This window comes from Rhopalosiphum padi, chromosome 2 (assembly GCF_020882245.1).
Source record: "Rhopalosiphum padi isolate XX-2018 chromosome 2, ASM2088224v1, whole genome shotgun sequence".
Taxonomy (NCBI): domain Eukaryota; kingdom Metazoa; phylum Arthropoda; class Insecta; order Hemiptera; family Aphididae; genus Rhopalosiphum; species Rhopalosiphum padi.
Genome location: NC_083598.1, coordinates 42157915 through 42184967, shown reverse-complemented (window position 1 = coordinate 42184967; position 27053 = coordinate 42157915). Strand labels below are relative to the sequence as shown.

Sequence of the window (27053 nt, the reverse complement as noted above, 5' to 3'; positions counted from 1 at the left end):
TATATATATATATCTTTAATCGTGGTGGTGACTATACCACAGAATAAAACTATACTCGTTTTTGTTATCACCTATCAAGTTTGATAAGATCAAAGGGCTTAGACCAATGATCAATGATTATAGACATGCATTTTTCTAAATTAAATTTTTGAATTTTTCGTTACTGAATTGAATTGTGTTATTTTCCAATTATTTTTCTATACGTTTTTGAAAATTATGTGACCGTATTATTTCACCAAAATGTATTATAAACTGATTGTTGTTTATTTATTGTAATTCAATTATAGTTTAATTCTAGTAAAAAAACTTTCTATCTATGAATTTTAATTATTTAAAATGTCACAGAAGACTACTAAAAATAAAAGTCGCAAATCACCAAATCCGTTGTTTGAAAAATGGATTTCAGAATGGTTAAAAGAAGCTACTGATAAAGGTTTGGAAGTCCGTCATGGTTATCAACGTGTGAGTTGATTTTGTGAGTTTTTTATTTAAATTGTAGGCTATTAAAATCCTATCAATACCTATGTTTATATAATGATTTCTTTTAACGTTAAATGTGTGTATACATACATAGTATTTCTTACATGAATTGAGGCTAGACTATGGAGGACTGTATAATGTATTAAACTGTAAATATAAGTCTATTATTTTATAGTAATACATTTTACAAATTTTATAATGCCTAACTGTTTTAAAATTAAAAGAAATTATATACATTTATATATCATATCATTATACAATATTATATTGTGTCTATGTATAATAATTATTTTGACAATTTTTAACGATTTACATATTATTATAGGCATTAATTTCATTGCGAAAATGTCCATTGCCATTTAAGAGCGGAAAAGAATGTTTAATTCTAAAATTTTTTGGTCCAAAATTATGTGCCAAATTGGATAAGCAGCTTGAACAGCACAATAAGCAGATATCTACAGTTTCAGGTAACTAAATAATTATTTTTTGTTTCCTAATTATTCTGTTTATATAACATGTTAATATTCACAGATTTAAATGATATATTGCAGATGCAGATGAAGGTATTACAGCTGACATTTCTAAAAATACAAAAATTGTCAATGTTTTAAAACCTTCAACAAGTAATCAAAGTAATCAAAATCAGAATCCAATAATTTCTCTTACTCATAATGATTTTCCTGTAAGTATAAAAAAAGTATTAGGTAGAGACTACAGAAACCCATCACTAAAATAAACACTAACTTTTTATGTCACTGTTGAGTTATAAATATTATACAAATATAATATAGTAAAAATATAGTAATTAACCTTTTTTTAATGGTTATACATTTTTCATTACATTTACGGTTGCATAGATTTTCACTACCTAGATCAAAAATAATTTACATTGTTTATATTCTGTAATTGAATCTTTTTGAAATAGAAAAATAACCATACAGCTGTGGTAGAAAATGAGAAGATAGTTTTGTGGCCAAATGAATTTACTGTAATGTTGTTAATTGATACAGGCGAATCTAGTAGTTTACGGTATGTGTATTGTATAATATTATGATTTAATAACAGTAGGTATATTCCAAACAAGTATATTTAATTTGTTGATACTTATTTTTATACTAGAAAAACCAATGTAGACAAAGTCATTTCAGAATTGTCATCTTTAAATGTGACTTTTGAAATGAGACGATTGAGTGTTGGAGATTTTGCTTGGATTTGTCGTGATAGAAGCGGAAAAGAACTTATGTTACCATATATACTTGAACGAAAACGATTAGATGATTTATCAGGTAGCATTCAGGATGGCCGTTTTCACGAGCAGAAAGTAAATGAATTTTTTATGAAAATATAATATTCTACAATAAGTTTGTAAATCTTAATTTTCATAGTTTAGATTAAAACAATGTGGACTTGAAAATAAAATCTATCTAGTTGAGAATGAAAAAAAATATCATGGATTACCAATATCTCATTTACAACAAGCATTGGCAAACACTGAGGTCATAGATGGATTTACAATTGTGAGGACAGATAATCATTTGGAGTCTATGAAATATATTGCAAACTTCTCTAATATACTTACAAATATGTTTAAGGTATAGTATAATATTGTCTTACTCTTCTATATAAATCAATTTATTTTTGAAGTTTATTGATGTTTTTAAATTATTTACAGGACAAAACGCTTACAACTCATGTTGATGAAGTCGATTCCGGTTATGGAAACTCCTCAAACATTGTAAAACTTATATCTTTTAAAACTTTTTCCTCGAGCTCTGCAAAAAACAAGGTATATTAGTGCCATACAAAATAATTTTAATTTTTAATTTTCTGTAGTATGATTAATATGATATTAATTAATTAATAGAACATGACTGTACGAGATATGCTGATTCGACAATTACTTCAGATCCGAGGTTTGTCTGTTCATAAGGCATTTGCAATTGTTGAACAATACCCTAGTCCGAGATTACTTGTAAATGCATTTAAAAGATCAGGTAATCCACTTTTATTATCAAATATATCTTATGGTATACCAATCAAAACAGTCGGTCCGGCCATCAGCAAGACATTGTTTCAAATATACTCTGCAAATGACAACCGTGTATAAATTATGATATAAATGTAAAGCTAAATAATGAAATTATGAATACTTGTTTGGTAAACTTTACTGTGAAAATAATTTTAGTAATAAAAATAAATGTGTTAAATTTATATTTAAAATATAGTCATTTTTGATGATGCTATTTAATTGGTGTTTTCTTGAGTTTCATTGAGATGTGTACGAGTTTTTTTTTGTATATCCTCGCCCCTCTCCTTGTCTCCCTCACATGGTATATTATTATATATGATATATATAAATATATATATTTACACCGAGTATTTGATATGGAATGTCGCCAAACAGTGTGAAATATCTTCCCACACCATAATAATAAATTCTATTTTTATGCCGTCCAGTTCGCCACTGCCATTCGTTCTGTTTTTCTGCGTTTTTAACGAATTTTCTTTCCAGTTAGTCTAGCAAAATGTAATAAATACAAATATACCTAACTATTATTATTGTTTTTTTAACACAATTAAATCTTAATTTATTACCATTATCATCCATCGGTGTTAATATTGCGTTTGTTGTCTATTTATATTGTACAGTAGAACATTTTGAATGTCCGGCGGAAACACTCAGAGATTTCGTCCACCGTGGGTGAAAGATGGACCTAACTCGGTACCGAAGGCTACTGTGCCGTGGAGGACCAAAGATAAGACTGCAGCTGCCGCTTCCACCGTCACCGATGACCAACCATCGAACGCAGTATATAATTTTAAATTTAAATGCATATTTTTGCGATGCGTTTCGTTTGATTGCTGCACTTTAAAAAATTCGTGTCCACTGCACTTTCGCGTATCGTGAACCGCTGTCAAACGATTTGCTCAGACACAAATTCATTATTGTTTATTATTTTAATAAATATTATTTTTTGTTACGTCTCATGTCGACAGGCCGCCTCCGATGAAGCGAAACATTTTAAATTAAGAAAAGTTGGACCGTCAGAAGGCAGAAAAGTTACCGAAATAAAAATCGTGCCCAAAGTAAGCAACACATTTATTATAACATACCTACAATAGGTATATTTAGTGCAGTTGTACTTGCACTTGAAGCATTTGGAGCTGGTAGGTTGACAATTGTCAAGTTATTATAGATAAATTAGAATGGTTCTGAATTTTAATTTTGATAAAATGTAGGCATTGGCACAATTACACCGTATATAATATATTTACAATGCGTTTTGGAAAGGTGATCTGATACGTTACCATGTATATATATATATATATATATATATGCATTTAAAATGCACTTAAAAAAAATAAAGTCATGAGGACGTTATTTATAAATAACTTATAATGAGCTTACTTCCCACGTGAAAAAACACGAGTAATTAGTTAAAAAAATATATAACTTATTCAATTAAAAATCACACTAATCATAGGTATGTACCGAAATAGCTTATTCATACGAATGAAGCGTGGAAACCAATTGGTAATAAAAATGTAATATACAGAGTTCAAGTATACATCGATAGAAATAGTTAAATTATTTAAAACAAATTAATATTGTACAGATGAACAGTTTAGTATTAAAGTTAGTTTTTATAATGTAAAACGGGTCCATAAGTAAACTGTAAAAAATATTTATTTCTATAATGCATTTTAGTTGGCGGAGTTACTATAAAACAAAAAATAATTAAAATTGGAACGGAAAATTATTTGCAACCTATCGCTAGTAGTGTACAACTAGTATCATAAATTCATAACCGATATGAAATATTTTTCAGTAATTAATAAAACCACAGTAGTGATAACATTTAAATAATAATTAAATTTATAACTCATATCATAATATTACCATTAACTTTTACATTTTACAACTGTAAATCAAATTAATATTGGTCTTTTGGTGAAATCGTGTTAATAAATTTATTAGTACCTATCGTACAAGTAATTTAGTGCAGACCTAGGTAATACAATTTAAAAGATAGAAGTGCATAATATAATTTTTGTAACTCCACGGCTGTATAGTGTGTAGTATAGTTTTCTAAACTAGGATGTTGGTATATTAGGTTTTGTTTTCTCTCAGACCATCAGACCCATGTGCAATGTATAGATAAAACGTATTTATGTCAAACGATTTTTAATGGTTTTTGAGTAATCCATTAGAACAAAATCATCAATCACAAAAATTATAAAGGATGATATTTTAAGAGGTTTTACATTTATATATCGGTTATTATTATTTGACTAAAAAAAAATAATTATAAATTTAAATTGATATTAGATTTTTTATATAGACAATATATTTTAGATACATCGATATGCTTATGCATAGCTTCAAAAATATTATTCTCTTTTTATTCTGGGTGATTTTACTACAAGATTATTAAAAATTACAAAAAAAGTGATTTTATCTGAATAAAATGCGCTGATGTATTCTTCGTATCGATTAGAGTAAATATACATTTCTGGTGACCGAAATTAAATTGTGGATTATGGTTTGATCGAGTTATAAGTACTCCACCAATTATACTCGGTTTTCTATAATTATTTCGGTTAATACAGGTTATACAGGTTACGTTATATATTATGGTTACACGCCTTGGCTCTGTGTTTTGAATTTTGAAAAAATCCGATAAATCGCATATTATTATCACTGCACTTTATATAAAGTGTTATTACAAAAATTGTTACTTCATAAACGCTAGAAATATTATAAGCATATCTTTTATTCAAATTAGATTAAGATGTTACACTAATACACTACAATTTTAAAAAAATGCGTCCGATTTACAATTTATATTAAAAAGGTTGGTTCTGCCACAGGGTACTTTTGTAATTGAGAAGAAAATAATTTATTTAGCGTTGTTATCCATGATAAAACCGGGTACCAGATAAATAGCTGAATCAGTAAAGTAATTTTTTTGCGAAGGATTGAACAAAATAATAATATGTTCATTTTGTAGTTGCCACCTTTGATCCTTCAAGCTGGATAGCCAATGTGAGGATCATATTGACTCCTAACTCTATATTCATATTTGTCGTAAGCTTTGAGAGGGAAGGACGTAGTAATTTCTACCAGATATTTTTTTAAGGTACTTACCTATATTAATATATTTTTTTAGGTAGTTATTAATTTTCCTTTTGTAGCTAATAATACTTAAAAGTTTTAATATTGACTATTACGATTAGGATTATTGTGACCAATATAAGATATTGTATCGATATATTTTAAAATGGTATAATGACATTGAATTGAGACGGAGGGGGCGAGATTAATCAAACATTTGTGGACATATATTTTTTAAAACGTTTTAGGATCTTTAAATATTTTGAATTTTCACTAATGTGTGACTATAAGCGAACAACAAAAATTAATCATAATAATGTAATTATATTAAACAAGTACGAACTTTTGTTTTCATATATTCAGATCGATCACCAAGGGCCGTTGCAGATCAACAGTAGAGTCGTGCCAATAGCCGTTGCACAAGTTCCGGAAAAGGTGAAAAAACCGACATCTGCGACTACTACCATGGCATCGCCATCATCAAAACCACCACCGACCAAGGTGGTCCAGGTTCCTGTTACTCCTACACCGGCCCCAACACCTCCACCGCCCCCGAAGCCGCCTTCCGCACCGGCACCGCCTCCACCGCCACCAGCACCGGTAATGCCGTCCCGGGCACCAGGGCCACCACCGCCTCCACCACCACCCGCGAGTTCTAACGGTGGTTTACCACCCATAAGTAAGGAATATTCACTACAATGACAATTTTTAAAGCTTTTTATGACTTTTAATCTATGTAATATAGTATACTATACAGCTGTTGGCTATACAATAACAATTGGTAGGTACTATTAAAATTTAAAAAAAATGTTAACTATATAGATTTAAAGTAAATGACGGAACTTTAAAATGACAACAAATTAGAAATTCTTATTAGAGAAAAGTTATAGACCACTAGAAAAACCATAAAAAATAATATGAAAAGAAATATTTAAATATATATGTTTACGAAGGAAATTTGATTTTATCGGATTTAAAACTGATACCAGAAAAGGATGGATTGCTTTTCCTATATGCAAATTCAAGAAAAGAAAGTACAACAATTATTAAATTATTATTTCAATACGATAATTATTTGCCAAGTGAAATAATTATTTATTCATAAATTTGTTAAAACAATTTGATAATGGATAATTTAATTATTCTAAAAAATATTACACACAATTATACACAATTTATGGCAATAAAATTTAAAAAAGGAGTATAATAGTACCTATACATTCTGATAATTTTTGTTTATTACCAAATATAAAAAAAAAGACATATGTATATAATATTACATCAATGAAAATTATCGATATACATACCTATAAATGGGTCAAGTGGGAATTATATTTAAAAGAATTATTTTAGATATCGAAATAGCAAAAATAGCAATGTATCAGTTTTTGAAATTTTTCCGGAAACAGAGGTGTTTGGTTGTCATTTATATTTGATTCACAACATAGTTCAGAAAATTCCTATGTAAGAAAATGGTTGGTATATATTTTTGGACTTCCTTATTTCAATCCAGAGGAAATGGAAGAATGTTTTACTACAGACTATTTTATGGCAAACAAAACTAAATATTCAGCAATAATAGAATTTTGTGACAGAATACATACGATAAATGCATGTAAAAGTTATATTCGGATTTTATTCATATTTATTTTACAAATTTTAAAATTTTAAAAATTATCGAAACTCTAAGACTCTTTACAATTAATTTATACATAAATAAAAGAACCGAATCACCACAAATGGTAACATACAAACAAAAACCTATAAAAATATACCATTAAAAAACAAAATTTTAAACAAAAATTTAGATTATTCAACAATTAAAATTAATTAATAAACGATAATATTAAATACTTATAGGTTTCCAAAATAAAACACCAAAAATTGTAAAATTATATTTTTAAAAACATTTTTAAGACGATTGTACACTAATTTGACAATGCATATTTTAAAACAAAAATTAAACTATATTTTATTTTTACAATTATTTAATCATTTAATATTAATTATATGTATACCTATAATTAATTTTTAAATTGTTATTAAGATCATATAAGATAATTAAAATGATTATATTTTAATATCTTTGTAGAAATTTACATATATTTACGCTGGTATACAGCGGTTCTTAACTTGTGGTCCGCGGCCCCATGATGGGGATCCGCAATACTCATGTTGGGGGTCCACGGCAGCTTTAAGAATATAAAAAACAAAATAATTTATATTACAGTTTTATGAAAAATTAAGTTTGATAAAAATAATTAAAAATGTGTATGTTTTGTTATGCCTACTTCTATAATTTGTAATATAAAATAATTATTATAATTTTGGTTATGATAACATCGGATGTTTTGTAAAAAAAAGGTATTCGACAAAAAATTGGTAAGGGGTCCACGATTTCTAAAAATCTTTCATCGGGGGTCCGTATTCTACAAACGGTTAAGAACCGCTGTATTATACAATTTTTTTCTAAAATGTAGGAATTGACATGGGTATTCGTATTTAGCTTTTACCTGCTAGGTCAAGTGTAGAAACTTACATTAATACACATAATATATAATATTTCTGTAAAAAACTAAAAAGTACAATATAAATCAATGAAATATAAAATTTAGTATATGCATGTAAGTAATTTTATCAATATAAAATTATACTTACAATGTTGTGAGTAAATAAATTTATAATAAATTTACCTATTTAAAAATGTATTATTTTAGTTTTTTATTATTGATTGTGTTAATATGCCTAAATAGTAAATATTTTATATTTTATATTGCTTAATTCACGCTAGATTTTTATATGTAGTTATTTTGCTTTTAATGTAAATAATAAAAACTATAAACTATAGAAACAAATAAAATTAATTTAAATCAAAATAATTAAGACAGCATAATTACAATATAAGCATTATGTAATAATACATTTTGAACAATTTTTAAATGAGCTATCGCTTCAAAATATGAAACGTAAAATTATTTTTCACTTCTTATTATGATCTCAACCTTATGAATATTTAAAATGCATTAACAATTAACTACTTAAATATTTTGATTATTAACTTGGTGTAAAAAATTAAATTTGTAATTACTTTAATTTTTATGTAATAATTTTGAAATTTCTTAGAAGTTATATAACTGTGAATGATACGATTATTATATTGAAATAAAATCTAGGTCATTCATATAAAGGTTCCATAAAAAAAAGTCTCTAAATAATAGTTGGCTTTTATCCAAACAAGTCATAAAAGTTTAAATTATATGAATTAGTACGAAAGGAAGTATTTTTTAAAACATATTATTAACTAAGTTCTCAAACGAAGTATTTATTTATAGTATCTATATATATATTATGATAAACATTTAATTTTTTTTTTGTAAATATTATTCGGTTTCAGTGATTTAATTTTCTATCGTAGAATACATTAAACTAAATTATTAAATATAAAAATTTTTATACAAGCTTATAATATTTACATTCAAATTTAAAAGCTAATTATTGTTAAAGAAAATTAAAAATTACTTGCATGAGAGAACTGAACATTTTTATGAGCTAGTAAAAATTATTTTGTAATAATTAAACATGTTGTTCATAAAAATAATTGCTTGCTGTATACCACCATGATTACGGCGAAAAACAATATTTTCAAATAGCAAAATGGCAAAATATATTGTGGGGCTATTATCGCAGTAAAGTGATGTTTAAACTGAAGGTCGAAATTGTTAGTATAGATGTATACTTGTAGGTACCTGTAAACGCAAGTGTATAACGTAGTGTCGAAGGATGACTATAATGTAACATAAATATAGTGTTGGAAATGTTCCAATCGAAAAGTTTAATTAGAATTTAGTTAGTACATAAATCCGATAAGAACGATTAACTAATAAACTATTGTCTGCTACTTATATATTATTATATTGCCACTTCGATTTTGAAGCGCGCGAGAGTGTATTTGATTTGATGACAGCTATTATTGCGAGCGTGCCATATAAATATTGCAAGAACCTACCTGTAGGTCAGTTTTGGAATAATTGTGCATTAGTGATCGAATAATTTTATTTGTCAGTTCAAAAACCGCCGACGCCGGAAAAAATGAAGAAGTTGGAATCGTTACGGAGTAGACCGAGGAGGCGTCCAGACTGGTCGGACATGATGAAAGAAGTAGAAAGCGGTAGGAAGTTGAAACATGTTGAGTGCAACGATCGCAGTGCTCCGATCATATCTAGTACCAAGTCCAAGGGTCAGGTAAGCGTTGAAATCAGAGGTGTTATTGTTTTTCTTGAAATTTTTCCGTTGCGATTTGTATACAATATTATACAAATAAATAGTCGTTCTCTCAATTTTTTTATGTGCCTACTTAATATACTGATGTTACAAACTGTTTGGTTCAATTCAAAAATTGATACCTATATCTATATATTATATATATACGCCTCATGTATAATTAAATAATATAAAGTTTATTTGAACATATTTAATTTGTTTTTATAAAATTTGATCGGATTCGACACACAATTGAAGGTTCAGTTCGGTTTGATCTTAAAATACATGCGGTTCGTAACATTGCTATTATAAATTACTTTTGTTGAAATGTAATATTGACAATATAATATATTATATACAATACACCGTATATATACGTATATGGTATGTAGTCATATAGACTTGGTGAATAAAATACCATTCATGCACAATAATCGCAATGCGTCTGTTTCAACAGTTTTTGTATGAATCCGAAACGAAAGCAGAAGAAACCGATCACCATCAGCTGCTAAAAGACATCCAGCACGGAGTCAAACTTCGCAAAGTAAAGACGAACGATAAGAGCAAACCGTACATAGAAGGTATAATATATTTGCACATATTTAATATAATAACATAATGCATGTGTATTGTGTACGACAATATAGAAGGCCATACAGGAGATAAATATGTGGAAATTATAATGTATTATAGTATATAGTGGTGTAACTTATAGGTCTCATAGGGACAGGGCGAAGTGAGTAGCAGGAAACTTGTTGAATTTTACAATATTATACATGTCGACATTAAAAATCCCAACTACCCCGATTTTGATTAAAAAAAAAATCTGAAATCTAATTATATAAATACAGAAATAATTTCGAAAAAAATACAATACCTATTATTGAGTGTTGGCCAATACAAATTTTAGTGAGATAAAAAAAAAGTAATAATTATATCGAAATTGTTTTTTTTATTTAAACGTGTACCTACAGAAATTAATAAATAATTTATTTTTGCCATGCCCAAGATATATGTGTTTATCTTTGTATTTTATACTACAGTTGTAGTGATAACAGTGATGAATATTTATTAGGTAAATAGTCTTAATATTTCGGATTGAATAATGTATTATAATTTTGATAAAAAACTATTCAAACAACATTTGATATTATTTAATTTTAGTAATTAATAATTTATTAATTCCTATAAGAGTTAAATAGATTTTTAGTAAAACAAATAATAAATTACAAATATAAATATATATTTATATATAAGTACTGTAATATCTCTTTGTAACGAATGGATCTCCTACAAGACAGAAATTTCCGCACGTTGTATGGAAAATAATAACAGTTTCGTATAACTTATACATTCCTTGGCTATATTCCGTATATTTTAGTATTTCTATATCGGAAATTCGTTTATAACGAAAAAATCAGTTGGTCTAGAGTGAATCCATCATAAGAAGGTTATTTTATGTACGTATATTATATAAGCATAAAATACCTTAAAATAAATACTAAATAATAAAAAATCAAAGCAATTAATTTTGTATTCAAATAGTTGATACAGTTTCCACTTTAAATGTATTTAATATAATATGTTTAACTATTCGCAAAATGTAGCGAGTAGAAACTCATAATATATATATTGTATTAGGTCTCAGGAAGTTTAGAAGACAGGAAACGATTGATGAAAAAATTCAAAAGTCTGTGTCGATGGCTGACGTCGTAGCTGCCGCTGCAGAGCCCGATGAACTCGATGACATTGATAAAGTTTGTCCATATAATTGATCGTCTTAAGAATTTTGTCACTTAATTTACTTTATACCAGATTGATTATTGTTTTAGGTTCGAGACGATTTGCAATCGGCCAAGCAAATGCTCGCCTTGGAATTGCGAAGCAAAGAGGCATTAGAACGGGAAAACAAACGACTTTTGGCTAGAGTTGCAAATCTACAAGAAGAACTCAAAGACAAGTCAACTGGCACCTCGGGGCCGATGAGATCAGACACGGATCAACAGGTGCATAATAATCTATATAATTAATTATATATACCGAGTTAAATTACTCAAAATTATTTAAAAGAACATAAGTATTTTGCGAAACGATGAGCGTCTTATGTTAAATTGATCATTCCATATATTTCTGCGATTAGCGTAATAACGGCTCATAGAATATCTGCCATACATTAAAATGTTTATGTCTTATTTTTGTGTAGCTCATTAATAAATTAAAAGCAGAGGCAACAGAAGCTGATCATATTGTCAAAGACATGGAACAGAAGTATCATGTGACGGCCGAAGAACTGGACAGCACTAGACGGAAACTCGAAAGCGCTTGGCTTAGAAATCAAAAACTAGAGTTGGAGCTGAAAGCCGCGCTGTCTAGCAGAGTGGTCGCTCAACAGCCGGTTCCCCGACAAATGTCCATGAAAAAATTATCTGTGATGCCGTCTGTCGAACACCTGTCCGAGGAAGAGGAAGAAGACGAGGACGAAGATGATGACGACAGTTCAGATGATGGTTCTAGCGACGCGTCACAAGAGATCGACGAGGCCAGGAGGACGGCCAGAGAGCTGAAACTGTTGGAGGTGAAACTGAAAGCCGTCCGTGACAAGCAGAATTCTGCGCTCAAGGACCGCCGGATGTATAAACAGGAGTTGGCTAAGAAGCAAAAAGAGCTCAAGTCCGAGAAGAAAAAGTACAAAATATTACAGAAAGAAGTGGACAAGATGGCCAAACTTATGAGGGACACTGACGAAGAGGAAGAAGATGAAGAAGAAGAGGAAGAAGAAGAGGAAGAAGTGAGTGCACTAAAAGTGCTTTACTATGTAGAAATAATTATAACTCGGGTAGACCGTATCATGGATATAGATGGGTTGTCATTGTTAATTGATTATTACGTGTTACAATCAACGTAGGATAATATAGTTATAGTTATAGGTATATAATAATTTTTAAGTGTTCATAAGGACATATTTTTTTACAAATAGATTTTTAAATATACCCAAAGTCCAACATTTTCATGAAATATATCAATAAAAAAATAATTAACACAAGTAAATGCAATTAATTTTATTTTAAAATGTACATATATTTTTAAAAACCTTAAAGTATGTGAAAATATGCAAAATTTCATTTTTGAACTCATTAGATTGTGATTCAAATTTTTATCTCATCCAGCAACTTTTTCATTCACTTAGTAAAAACATGCAAATGCATGAACTTTTGGGCCCTATTAATTATAATAAATAACAGTTTGCTGCTCATTACCAGCCGTGGCAAACTGGGAAAATTACAGATATCCTGTCATTCGTTGTATGTTACTACATATGTATAATGTTTATGTTTTTCTTAAACTAATTTATCCAATAATAAACTTAAAATTATCATAAATTACACAATAATATTATAAAGTCAATATAGGAACCTATGAGAAATCCTGCGATAACTAACATTGAAAAATAGTATAATAACAATAGTTAATTACTTAATTATTTCAATTGGTTCAAAAAAATTAATTTTTTTTATATAATTTTAAGTTATTTGCAAGGCAAGGTTGCATTATTCGCGTTACGTGCTTTTCTTTGTTTTTTAAAAAAACATAAAGTTTGGTAAAAGTTGTACATTAAAATTATACAGTGTATGTATAAAAATTAATTTTTATATTTTTTTTTAAATTTGAGAATTGTTGAGAACATTATACATAATTGTGTAATTTAAAATTGCTGTACACAGTTATTTTTTAGCTATTGTCATTAGTCTCCAAGACGAATGAGTTTTATGGTTAATTTCAACAATAATCTGACTAAATCATTTTTATATTTGTTGTTGACAATAACGCTGACAAATACAAATTTCAATATAAAATATAACGCAAGACTTAAGATTGTTATGTTTAAACACAAAATAATACTTTTAACAATAAAAACATGTAAATATGAATTATCATATACTTTTATAGTTATTGAAAATGGTTTATTAAAAATATTTTTTCATTATTGTTTTATTATATTTTCTTTTGGTATAAGTGCGCGCATGTTCATGTTTAATTAAAAAATATTTTACTATTAGTGCATTCAAATCACAGCTTTGCTAAATTATTAATCACTAATTTCACTTGTTAGTTGTTGATCGTATAATCTAAATATTATTATTATATTATAATATAATACATAGATTTAATATAATCTATATTTTGATAAAGTAGTACACCAAATATGAAATACTGGACTCCATGATGTGTTATGGATGATAATTCATTTCAGATTATGGTTTAGAAATTTCACAAATTTTAATTTAAAAAAGGAAAACTGTAGTCTGATCTATTGGATTAATAACTAGATCTCAATTTAGTAATAATATTAAGGAAATAATATTTAAAAATACTTAAAAATTGTTGATTATTTAAACTATATAAAGTATTACTTCTAAAAATGAGTTTAACTATAGAACCCAATGTGACCTGTAAAAAGTCTTCATCGACCAGATAAAAAAAAAAATTAGGTAATTATTTCACAAGGCGTGAGAGTTTAATTTCAGGTTATTATTATTATTTATTACTATTACTTTATAGTATAATCATTATGCAATGTACGATTGGGGGATGTTATTTAACATCGGTATTTTGAACTAATATATTTTTTATTTTAATCAGATATCAATAATATCATGAAATTTATTGCCGTGTGTTGTACGATAATAATTATGAAAAAAAAACTATTATGTTTACGGCACGTGATATGTTTTCAGGAAAGCGAATCGTCTGAGAGCGAAGAGAGCGACGACGAACCGCAGAGCGAGGGTGAAGCACCCGCGTCGGCCACGCCCGAACAAAAGAAGGACAACCTATGCCGCCGGTCCAAGTACTACGAGGGGCGGTTGACGTCGCTGAAAAAAGGAAACTACTTGCTCAAGGCCAACGTGGAACGACTCCAGGATGACGTTAACAAACAAAAAGAGATGTCGCTGGTGTTGCAAGAAGACTTGAATTCGGTGTTGGCCGAACTCGGATGAAAATAAAAATAATACTGCAGTTTACCGCTGTGGCCGGCACGCGCGTATATAATAATAATTATTATTGACATCGATTTCGTGCTGTAAAGTATAATATACCTATACGTTATAATAAATTGTCATTATTCTATTATAGCATTATATTTATATAACGTGGTTTTAGCCCCGTTTTATTATAATATGACACAATTATTATGATATTTTAACGAAATAAATATTATTTATTATGATTTGTGCGAGTTTTTAGCTGTTACGAAACAATTTTTTTCTATTTATAATACACAAAAAGGCAGAATTAAAGTAGTGCCACAACCAGTGTTGTACGAGTACAATGATAGTCCAATAAATATCTACATATAAGATCATAGATAATTCATTGAAATTTTATCAAGATAAGATAATAGAAAACACTTAAAATGTTTATCTAGATAAGAAACAGTTCATATAAAACATTTTCATTTGCAAGTAGTATTTGGTATACATTCAAGTTTGAATTTTCACACTTAAAATTTATAAATACGATTTATACTCATCGGTGTTTACAGAAAACGAACAATATACTTTAAAATTACTATACAGTAATGTGACTTTATCTGGCCCGCGTGTACAATTTCAGTAAGGCTCTTCAAATTATAATAATATGCGGTATAGTTGCAAGTTATAACATATATAATTTTTGATTTTATAAATAAGCAATGAAACTACGTGTAGAAATTAATAATTGTCGGAAAGGTAAATATTATTTTTTGATTTCTGATTGAGGCGGGCATGTTTGGTGAAATAAAGGTATAATAATATAAACCTTAGATATAATATATCCAGATGCGAGAATATAATATATATATATATATAGTATATATTATATACGTTAATACGTATACATGTTATATATATTTTATACCCCCACATGTTGAATCCTTGTAAATACGCCAATTATAAGTAACTATACGGCCGTTTTTTTCAATGTTTTTTTTCTTCTAATATTTCAAACACAACATTATTGTAATTAAAAAAAAAAAAAAAAACTGTTTCTGCAACTACTGTAACTGTCAATTGACAAGCCCGAATGGCTGAAATATGTACGCAAGTAAGTTTTATAATATTGAGGGGATAAACGGAGGGGCTGGGTATATCGTTGTATGTATGACGTTGAGTTAATTGCATTGTTTATTTATACGCATATAGACACACATTATTGTTTTTTAAAACTTCGTATTTTACATGAGGTACAGCCGTACAGAGTACACGTCATGTAAAATACGAATTTTTTTTATTCATTTGACTGCACAATTTGTCCAAATACATTTTTAAATAGTGTAAAATGTTTATTAGATATTTATATCACTTCGTTTTTAAAATATTGACTTTTTTTACCATATTATATTAATTTTGTATAGTATTCTATAGTATACAACCTATAAGATAAATTTATGGCTAAGTTTTCGTTTTTAATAAAATTCATTGCATTTATTGAAAATATGCAATACATTTTATTAAAAATGAACACTTAACCATCAACTTATCTTATAAATTGTATATTATAGAAAACTTTATGTAAATAATATAATATGGTTGATTGCGGTGATGGCGTGTATAGCAGTGTATTGAACTTTGTTCGGTTATTCAACCACGAATATTTCAAACTGTTATATATATAAAAATAACTTGATCATTGACGTAAGTTTGGCCTCCGAAAACTTCTAGAATTACTAGATTAGCTACTCTAAAAATATTAATTAGTGGTCCCTGAAATAAATTAGCGAGTAGGTTACCTAGCTGTAGTTGCACTAAATAAAATTCGTGTACAATTTATAATATTGAATTATTGCCGTTATGGTAATAATAATGATAATAATAATAATGAAATAATATATAATATATTATAATTAAATGGCTAAATTTAAATTAACAATATTGTATTTTTAAGTTTTTTCTAAAAAAAATATTTTTTTTTTTATTAAATTAAATCAAATAAATACAGTTCGCAAATATTTACTATAAGTAATGACATATTTATTTTTGATTACCTTCTTAACTTTATTGATTGTATTGAAGATAGGGAGTTAGAGTAGTTAGACTACGTAATGCTTATACATCTTTTAATAACACGAATTTTAAAAACATGTTTAATATTTTATAAGTACAATAAATTGATCTACAGAATTTAGATTACGTTTTACAACTTATGATAATTAATTGCATATAAATGCTATACTATAGAGTGTTTATATAAACGGATAATGGCATTAATTAACGTATAATATATCTTAACTTATTCTATGAGTATATTCAGTGTTGACCAGCTTTTTACAATATTTCTTTTTTTTTTTTTGGGTGAGGGGGGGGGTAATTTTTTCTTACATCTAACCATTTTATATAGAATTATATGATTATACGATGAACCACACATTTTTTATTAAAAGAAAAGTTTGTATAATTAATTTTAAAATAATATGCTTTTGCTATTTTTTTCTGATTCACATAAACTTTTATATTTATATCAGTTTTCCATATTTTACATCACCCGCACATAATTGCATATATTTTTTTATAAACGTATGTAGTTATTGGTAAGATATTAAAATATTTGTAATATTGTGAGTTGTAACTCAGATCCTCCAAACTACGTTTATTTTTCATAATTTTATTCCGCCGAAGTTGCAGCAGTTGCATATTATAATACCATAGCATTTCTTATAACACAACAGCAAAAAAGACACGGGGCCTCGGCAAGCATGGGAAATTCGAAACATCCGCGGGGAGTTCATTATTACCGCAATAGCAATAGATAAAACAATAAGCAAACGCTTACACGACACTGCCGTGTAAAGTCGAACGCGCGTATCACATTACATTTAGAATATAACAATTTACAGACATTATAATATAATAATATCTAACACGTATTATGATGATCTAAACGAGCTGAGTATTATCTCAGAAAATGATGATTTTTTTTTCACGCGATTAACATTTTGTTATTATAATATTTTAATATGCGCGACAGACGGCTACAAAAGTGCAGAGGCAATAATAATATTGGCCCCGACTGACGATCGTGCGAACCGTTGTCGGGAAATTTCCGGGCGTCCTCTGGGGATAGCGCCGCCGCGCGCCGAGCCGCTGTCTTTATCACTGCATTGTCGCACCATCCACACGACCATTAAACCTTTGCACACGAAGTATTCGACGTTGGCCAATGTGTGAACTTTTTTTTTATAAGTTTTACACGAATATTTATTATATGGGTGATTATGCGCATAGGCATAGTAAAAGTTCGTGGTCGGGGGTCGGTGATGACCGGTGCAGATATTTTTCGGCCGGGGAAATATGAATCTATGAGCGTCATCCATTAAAACCTTTATTATTTTTTTTTGAAAAAAAAAATGTAAGTCTATTGCACTTTTGTCCTCATTTTGACTTTTAAGTAACAATTGCAGAAGATATAAATCTACAAGTTAATAATTTAATTAAAAAAAACCTATAATATAATTTCATAGTTACATAAACAGCAGTTCGCAACGCCATTCACAACGTTATCATTTATATCACGTAAACGTAATGATTAGTTTGATTATATTCCTACTTATTTCAAGCAAAAGTTAATAATTTTGACTGTAAACTATAGTGCATAGTTAATGTCTTTGTTAATATTTTAAAGTTCAAAGTTAGGCGCATGTTCTAAACTTTAAAGAATTTTATGATAAACCATTTTTAAAACTATAAAAGTAGATAAACATACTAAATAAATACTTTTTTCCGTACATTTTTTCTCCGTGATTTCAATAATCTATTATTCTTACATTCTTACTCATCATGTATAAAATATATTGCTACAATCGATAAGACTTTAGATGAATTTTAAGACTGATTTAGACGAGGCAATATAAATTCATTTAAATACAATTGAAAACTATGATCAACATGAATAATACATTAACAGTAAAAATATGTTGTAATGCGTATGAGCGTATGCATTGATCTTTTATATTTTGTTACATAGTTTGTACAATACGAGTATTATATAAGTAGATATATTAAAAAAATATATAATACAATTACATAGGTACTTGTGCTTATTAAAAAAAAAAAAACATACACACACACATTTAACACATTATAAAAAATAATAATATTTATTTAATTATATGAGGTAATATACTATTTTGTCGATCTTATAAACATAAAAATGTTTCAAACGGGCCATAATATTATGTACATAATATACACCTTGACCATTGTATTTTTTAATGTCAACATAAACTAAACAACATAAAGTATATTTTTATTATGACAATAATATGATATAATATATTTAACATGTCCTCGTATAATCGTGAGTTAATTACATACAAATTACGTTAAATATATATAATTGTATGATTAATAATTATTGAGTTAATTATAAGGAAAAAAGATTTAAACAATGCAGTTAGGGGTTATCTAGATGAATGCCGACAACAGAAGTGGAAAATTGTGCACCCTCCAAGGTCGTTAGGATCCCGATTTCGATACAATAAATATGTGATATAATAAAACGTTTTCGGTATTTACCATAATTTTAATTATGGCAGCCGATCACCGCTGCAGTATTTTACCATATCGTTTTGCCTGCACAATGACTCTTTAGGTTAACACACTCCATAACGGTCGCTATAAAGGCGTAAAAAAATTCCTATACTCGCACTTGATCAAACGGACGGACGGGTGATGGCGGGCGCGTAGGTGTAGGTATAGTACTCGCCCGTCTGTGGCTGTATCAAAATTTTTCAACATCAAGTGTCTCTCCGCCGTTGTCTCCGTGAGCGACAACAACAACAACAACAATAACAATAACAACGACGACGACAATGACAACAAAAGCTGCGGTAGCAGCCACTGCAGTGTATACGCGTGAATATATAGATTATATGAGAAACGCACAAAGGTCGCGGTGGCAGTGGCGACAGTGGTGGCGCGTGTTTTTATTGCTGGGAGCACTTGACTAACCACTTTCCCACAGTGTAAACAAAACCCGCCACCGAACAACAGAATATAATAACACGCACACACACTTATAATATACATAGAAATATAGGTGTGCCTGCAGTGTGGTGATGTGCGTAGTGTGCGCGCTGTTCGGGCCGTCGTCCTCCCTCGGGACGTTCCTCGGCAGCGGCGGTAGTTCCGAATTCTGCGCCAGATGCTGCGCGCGTATATACGCGTGTACACGACGAGACGCGTCCGCCACTACTGCCACGGGGTGATTGTAAAATAATAATAATAATAATAAGTAATAACACACACACACACATACACACACCTACGATACACAAGACGGGATATTACTGTGACGCGTGTGAAATCGACTCGTCGATATTATGTTATAATATATAATATTAAGTATATTGGTACTCACCCTATGCAGTGCGCAGTCTTTAAACGGCTGCCCGACGATACAATAGTGTTACTACGTGTTAAATCACTGCAGCCAGTGCAGCCCGCCGCTCATTAATAATTATATTATAATATTATCATACACCCTTCCGGGCTGCCACGTATGTTATTGTTTTCGCACTTAAAAATTGGTTTCGTAGCCGGACTACGCGTAACAAAAAAGTGACGGCCTTAAATGCGTATTCGCGAACTAGAAAGCCTACCAGACTTCCGGCACAGAATAGATTAAATCTAATCTATTCTGTGCTTCCGGCATTTATACGCGTGATATCATGTAAATTACAAAAACTACATTTGTGGTGATAAAAATTGTAAGCGCCAAACATATATTATATGCAGTAGAACCTCGATAATTCGAACTGATTGGGACCACACCTAGTTCGGATACGCAAAAGTTCGGATATTGGAAATTTAAAACAGTTAAAATTTTATATTATGTACATACATATTTATTATTATTATTAATATTTTATTAGAATTACATTTTTTTTTAAATTTACCCGGTGATGAACCCGAAACCCGCTAAAAATGTTAACTGGTTTTAAACCCAAAACCCGTAATCCGAAATATCTTAACCCTTTTTGACTCCCCGCGTTCGGATACGCTAATAATTGCAGCTGGGATAATAGAGGGTTCGTATAACGGAGATTCGGATAATCGAGGTTTTGCTGTACCTATATTATACTCGTACAACGATAAAATAAAGTCAGTTTATTCTCCAAAGACTAAAGAGGACGTTAAGAAGAAGTTTTTAAATGCGCTAATAAAATATTTTAATGATCTACATAATATTATGTATTAAATAATTCTTCCTATACCTATAGATTAACGCTGAGTTACGCTGCAGTGCACAGTTGCACCCGATAAATTTAACGGCTCGTTAAAATATAATGGAGCCTATCGTGGACCCACAAATATGCCACAAATAGCTACCTAGCTATAACGACTATACAACCTATCTGATGTTTAATGGACGACTGTTGAATATTCAAGGATCTGTTAAACTTTAATGGCGGTTTTGTGCGGGACGACGACGACGACGACGACGACGTAACTATATGTGCGGATTATATTATAGCTGCCACGCTAAACGTATACTCATCGGGCTACAGCGAAGTAACAAGCAAAAAATCGAGTTGGTTTAGGAGTTTTTTTTTTGTTTTTTCATTACTCACTATACTCGTAATTGTATCACGTTTGTTTAATCGCGGGTCGCAACACGCTGTACCTTTTATGTCGGTATTACTTTTGAAACTCGCAATAGGTACCTACAACCTTCATCCCTCCTCCATCACGTGTATAATTCATGAGCACTTCATCAAGACTTCTCATGTTAAATACGAAATAGCGTGCTAGAATTATATTATACGGTTTTTTTTATTTTTAATTGACGATATTCGCGTGGAAAAAAACTGGTAGCGTAAGGGGTGGATGCAGCCCTCGACGAAACACCGACAAACGTATAAATGTATATAAATGCTCTCAGTGTTCTGCAGTGGACCGCGTATTACAATTTTAGTTCGTACAAAGGTTGCTGCAAAAGTCTAACGTTTTATAATAATATATATATATATATATTATATATACCTAAAGCATATTATTATTATGTGCTCACCACTACGTGTAGAATATACATAATTTATTGTACTCTTTATGTTACTAGATATATAGACACTTGTATGTGGGCTTCAATATTTTTTTTTTTGCTTATACTCGTACGCAACAGATTGGCTCCGGTCTTGTCGGCATTCAGTCCAGTTATGTGTATGTATGTAATATGTGTGTATTATAAATTACAATTTTACGTGTTAACAAATAGTAAATTATTGATTTATTGCTTTTTAAATTAATAAGTTATACTATCAACCATTATTTTACAATCGCCTGTGTTGCAAAGAATGGTCTGATAATGGTCATCTTTTGGATACAACCAAAGACACAGTGTAAAATATAGCAGAGCATCGCGCTGTCTTTAAACGGCGGTGTTTATAACAACATCACTGAAGAGGTTACGTTTAAAGTGGGAGTATAGAGATCCAAGCGTCACAGGATTGTTTTAGATACTGTGTTAACATTAAAACCTACACATACCAAATAACCAAAATGTTTAGCTAAAAGAAATTCTCAACTTGAATAATATATTAGTAAGGTGGTGTTTCTAACTTTAAACACCTCATCAATTTATGTTATCAATGGAAACATTTACGGAACACAGAATAGTATCATCTATATTTTATTATACGCGATAAATTTTAATATAAAAAATCATTTTTTTCTTTATACATTTATGCATTTTTAGCCATCGTACAAACAGGCAACTCGCGAGTCATAAAGAATCCTAGTTAATCGTCAATTTTATAATAATTTGTAAGTCTTCTTTAATCACACAGGAAAAATCCTACAGGTCTACAACAACTGGGAAAACAAATACCTATGATTGTTCAAAGCAGTTTAGGAACGAATACACGATAATGATGATGATTATATGATATGATGATGATGAATCTGCTGTAATAACATATAAACGGATATTAAAGGCCCGAAGACCGTAAACAACGTTTAATGTGATGATGAGATTGCGTTCCTCGGGGATGGGCTGAGAAGACGAACGGCAAGTGGCCGGTTGGCAGTTTACCGTATATAAATTGTCTATTTCGTTATAATTCCCGGCACAAGGGGCGTATATTATATATTATTACACAACATTATATTTGATACGCCCACAATAAGCTTAGAATCCGTTTATCCGTTTATTATTGCTATTAGTTACTATAGTTTACTACACGTCTATGTACGCCGAAATCGACGATAAAACCAAGATTTTGCATCCGAATCATTTATCCGGGTTTTGGATGCTGGATGCGGGTTTCAGACGCCGGAATAAAAAAAATTTAAACAAACGTTTGCTTGTTAATAGTAACACTATTTTTTTTCGGATTGATATGTGTGTTAATACCAGTGTTTAAAACCTAAGTAAATTAAAAAAAAAAAATAATTGTAAATATATAGACGAGAATCGTTTTTGAGATTTCAAGTGCATTTCCTAAGGTTTTTTTAACGCATTAAATTCATAGTATTACTTATAAGAGTATTAATTATATACACAGATAATATACGAGTATTTGTACTTATATTTTCATTTAATTTTTCTATAGTATTCTAAAAAATATCCTGCTATGTAGTATGTACCATTAAATTAAAAATGAATAAGTTGTATCGTTAAAAAAATAAAAAAAATCCTTTTAACAATAATTATAACGATAATAAATAATAAAAATATAAAAATTAATTTATTGACTATTTGAAATTATCTATTAAAAACATAATGATGTTCGGCAAAAAGTATCACTCAGTATATTATACAAATTACCATATATTATTAATTTTAATATATACTATTGTACTATCGTATATACTATAAGAGGAAGGGTATTGTAAAAATTGTTTTATATATAAAAACGCTGTCAGGTCGACAGCTGCTTGAGCAGCAGGTAGTACGTAGTGCATATAGAGCTGTTGTGTACACGCAGAAACGGCAGCTTTAAAGTTTTAATTAACGCTTCGGGTGGCATACTGCTGAAACAAAGTTGAGAAAACCGGCGGGCACCGGCTGCGTAATAATTTATGGACGGCAAAGATTGAACGATATATCCGGTCGTGTAGCGCTCGTTTTGCGCGATATTACAATTTTATATATATAATATTATGCATATAAAATATTATTATATAGGTGAACGGTGTACAGTCGTGGCGCGCGAACGCGTTAAAACACTACAAAACAAACTGAGAAACGAATTAAAACCGCCACCGCCGCGCCGGAACGAAAGCACTTCCGCCCTTTGGCCTTCGCAATGTTGTTATATTATTATTATTATTATTATTATCATTACTATACATATATCTTTGTGACTTCTCTTGATTCATCATCATCTTCTTCTTCTTCTTCTTCTTTCGCTTAACCTCGTCGCAAACAGTTTCCCTTTCCTGTATTTAATATTAGTATTTACTGCAGGTATTATATTAGACAAGGTGAGGTTTTAAATTATTATCGTACACGCAAAGTTATTTCGAAATCGATTTTTGTATTATTGAAAATAGATAGTAATTTTTTTGTTTAAAGGAATTGACGGTTTATACTGATAGATCTTACGACAATGTGTGTCTTATATTTTTATTTTTTTTTGTATCTAGAAACACTTTTTCTTGTATAAAAAATTTTTTCTATCCATCTACATCTTTAGAGGTTTCTGGTAGAAAATAATTAGATCAACTTGGTTCTTTTGAGAGGTCAAAATTGGAAATTATAAGTATTTTTAAATAATCAGAAACTTCCCACCTAAAAAAATGAAAATTTGTTAACAATTTAATATTATTATGGCTTATTTTACCGAAACCTTAGACCATCATCGTTCAGAATTTTAGATTTTAAGTGGAGCGTTGAATATATTGATTTTACAACGATGTGTTTTTTCTGTCATCACCGTTTGATGCAATAAAAATGTTTCGATTTTTAACTTTGAGGATAGTTTCTAGTATCAAATTGGATCTAGTTGGCATTTTAGGAAATCTTAAGTAAAGAAATTCTTATATCACTTTTCATAGTAACTTTGAAAAAACAAAAAAATTTAAAATTAACAAAAAACGGAAATTTTTACAAAACAATTGTTCTACAAAATAGATTTTTTTATTTTGTTAAAAATTACAATAGAAACTTTAAATTTTCATCAAGTATTTATGTTATTATTTTCTATATAAAGCAAAATTTCAAATTATTTTTGGGCTATAAATAGTCTTTTAGATACCTAATTGAAATTTTTAATTTTTTTTTTAAATGCTGATAACAAATTTGTGTGCGTAAAAATGCTTGAAAATGTATTTGTTAGAAATATCATACTTTGTATTATGTAAGATGTTAATTACCTAATTGAAAAAAATAAACAATGTTAGTCGCAAAAGTTTTTTATAAGTATTTTAAGTTGGATGAGTTTATAAAAAATTCAGTTTCACCTGTGATTCAAAAATTAAATATAAAAATCATTTTTTCAATATTTAAAAAAAAAAAATTCAGCAATTCAAATTTATTTTTTATGATAGTTCGAAATTTAAATTTTTACGATAATGGATTCAACTGTATAATAATATAAATAACAAATTTTCTTCAAATGATTTTTATTATTTGTTGTAATTAAAAAACGAATAGAAACTTGAAAATTTCACCAATTATTTATATTATTATTTTCTATACATGGTATAATTTTGAAAATATTTCAAATTTGTTGAGCTATTTTTATAAGCATAAGAAATTTTTGATTTTTAAATTTTGTTTTCCGTAAATTACGATAAAAAAATGTATTCCTGAGTCAAGAAAATTGAATTTAATATACCACATAATATGTTATTATTATTTATTTTTATATCTGTTTAATATTCTAAAAATACAAGGGTAATTTATTTTGAAGTTCAAATAAAAAAAAATCATCTGCTTAATAATTTACACTAAAAAAAATAAGTTCTCATTTAAAAAAATAAAGTGTTTAAATACCACTAAATCGATGTATTTGATAATATAATTTTTTGGTAGGTGAATTTAAGGAACAATGGGGGTGGACGTAAGCATGCATGATGAATTATTCTGTTTGCATACTGTAATATAAATTATTTGCTAATGAATACCTACTATAATTTTTGGCACGGAGAACGAAGACAAACTGACACCTACGACACCCGCGCTCACTGTTACGTTTACCTATGTATAATGATTTTAATAATAATATGTACGCGAGTAATTATCAAAAACAGCTAACAAAAGCCGATTCGAGAAGTTTTCACCGCCTTCTGGTACTAGGGTTGTACTGCAGATATATTCTTTAATTTTTTCTTCATTGAAAACTGAGATATATTATATAATATAATAATTATGCATAATGGGTTTGGTTAGGTTAAATTTATTCATGCGGTTTTGTTCATTAAATAAATAAATAAATATAAAAATTTTATATTTTTAATATCAGTTAGGTATATTAATATATCGGTATCATTGGACATTTTGAAATAGCAATAGTTAGAAAATTTATTTATTTATTTTTTTTTTTTTGGGGGGGGGTAAGAGGTGGACTGAGACGTTCCATAATATGTTATATAATTTAAATATTAATTAAATATTTCATATTGACTTGCAGAGAGCTCTGACGTGTAAATAAATGGTGAAGGATGTAGCTCGTAAAAAAAAATAATAACACACATCCCTCTAAAAAAAAGCGTATTTCTTTGAAAGCTGCGATGCTATGATGATATTACTGTTCATATTATAATATTGTACTTACTTCGAATTACTGTTGTATAATGTAATAATATTATGTATCTACCGTAAATGATCAATATTATTTATTTTCTTTCGTGTTATTGTTCTCGGATCTACTCACTCTCAATATAGGTACCTAATATTATATATACGTACGTTGTCAAAAACGATTATATCAAAAACCGTATAAAAATATAATTTCTCATTTTATCGACAAACGAAAAAAACTTATCCCTGTATTATACTGTAATTTAAGTATAATATTTATATATTTATAAAAATATAAATAAAATCGGTTATCTAAATCATATTTTAAAAAAAATTGCATGTATCCCCATTTTATAATTTTTTTTTTTTTAAATATCCTATTCTTTTCCCACACAGGGTGTTATCATCAATAGTAAATGCCAAATGACATACCTACAACAAAATTATTTCCATTATTACTATTTACAATAAT

At 28.9% G+C, this 27053-nt stretch overlaps 2 protein-coding genes and 1 long non-coding RNA gene across 3 annotated transcripts; 2 read left to right on the top strand and 1 right to left on the bottom strand.

The window, feature by feature from the left end:
- Positions 1-111: 111 nt before the first annotated feature.
- On the top strand, positions 112-2728 carry LOC132920355 (crossover junction endonuclease MUS81). The gene is made up of 8 exons (XM_060982682.1): positions 112-462; positions 806-947; positions 1032-1162; positions 1406-1509; positions 1600-1801; positions 1866-2072; positions 2153-2266; positions 2345-2728. Exons 1-8 carry the CDS (start codon positions 337-339, stop codon positions 2585-2587), a joined length of 1269 nt encoding a protein of 422 aa, XP_060838665.1. The 5' UTR covers positions 112-336; the 3' UTR covers positions 2588-2728.
- On the bottom strand, positions 2104-3216 carry LOC132920356 (uncharacterized). Its single transcript, XR_009660722.1, has 4 exons — positions 3076-3216; positions 2852-2997; positions 2382-2564; positions 2104-2252 (listed from the first exon to the last, which is right to left on the bottom strand). It is a non-coding gene; the product is annotated as an uncharacterized LOC132920356 (long non-coding RNA).
- On the top strand, positions 3143-15086 carry LOC132920354 (DNA ligase 1-like). The gene is made up of 9 exons (XM_060982681.1): positions 3143-3289; positions 3478-3567; positions 5960-6275; positions 9660-9838; positions 10314-10437; positions 11498-11613; positions 11689-11862; positions 12060-12644; positions 14593-15086. Exons 1-9 carry the CDS (start codon positions 3143-3145, stop codon positions 14854-14856), a joined length of 1995 nt encoding a protein of 664 aa, XP_060838664.1. The 3' UTR covers positions 14857-15086.
- The last annotated feature ends 11967 nt before the right edge of the window (positions 15087-27053 follow it).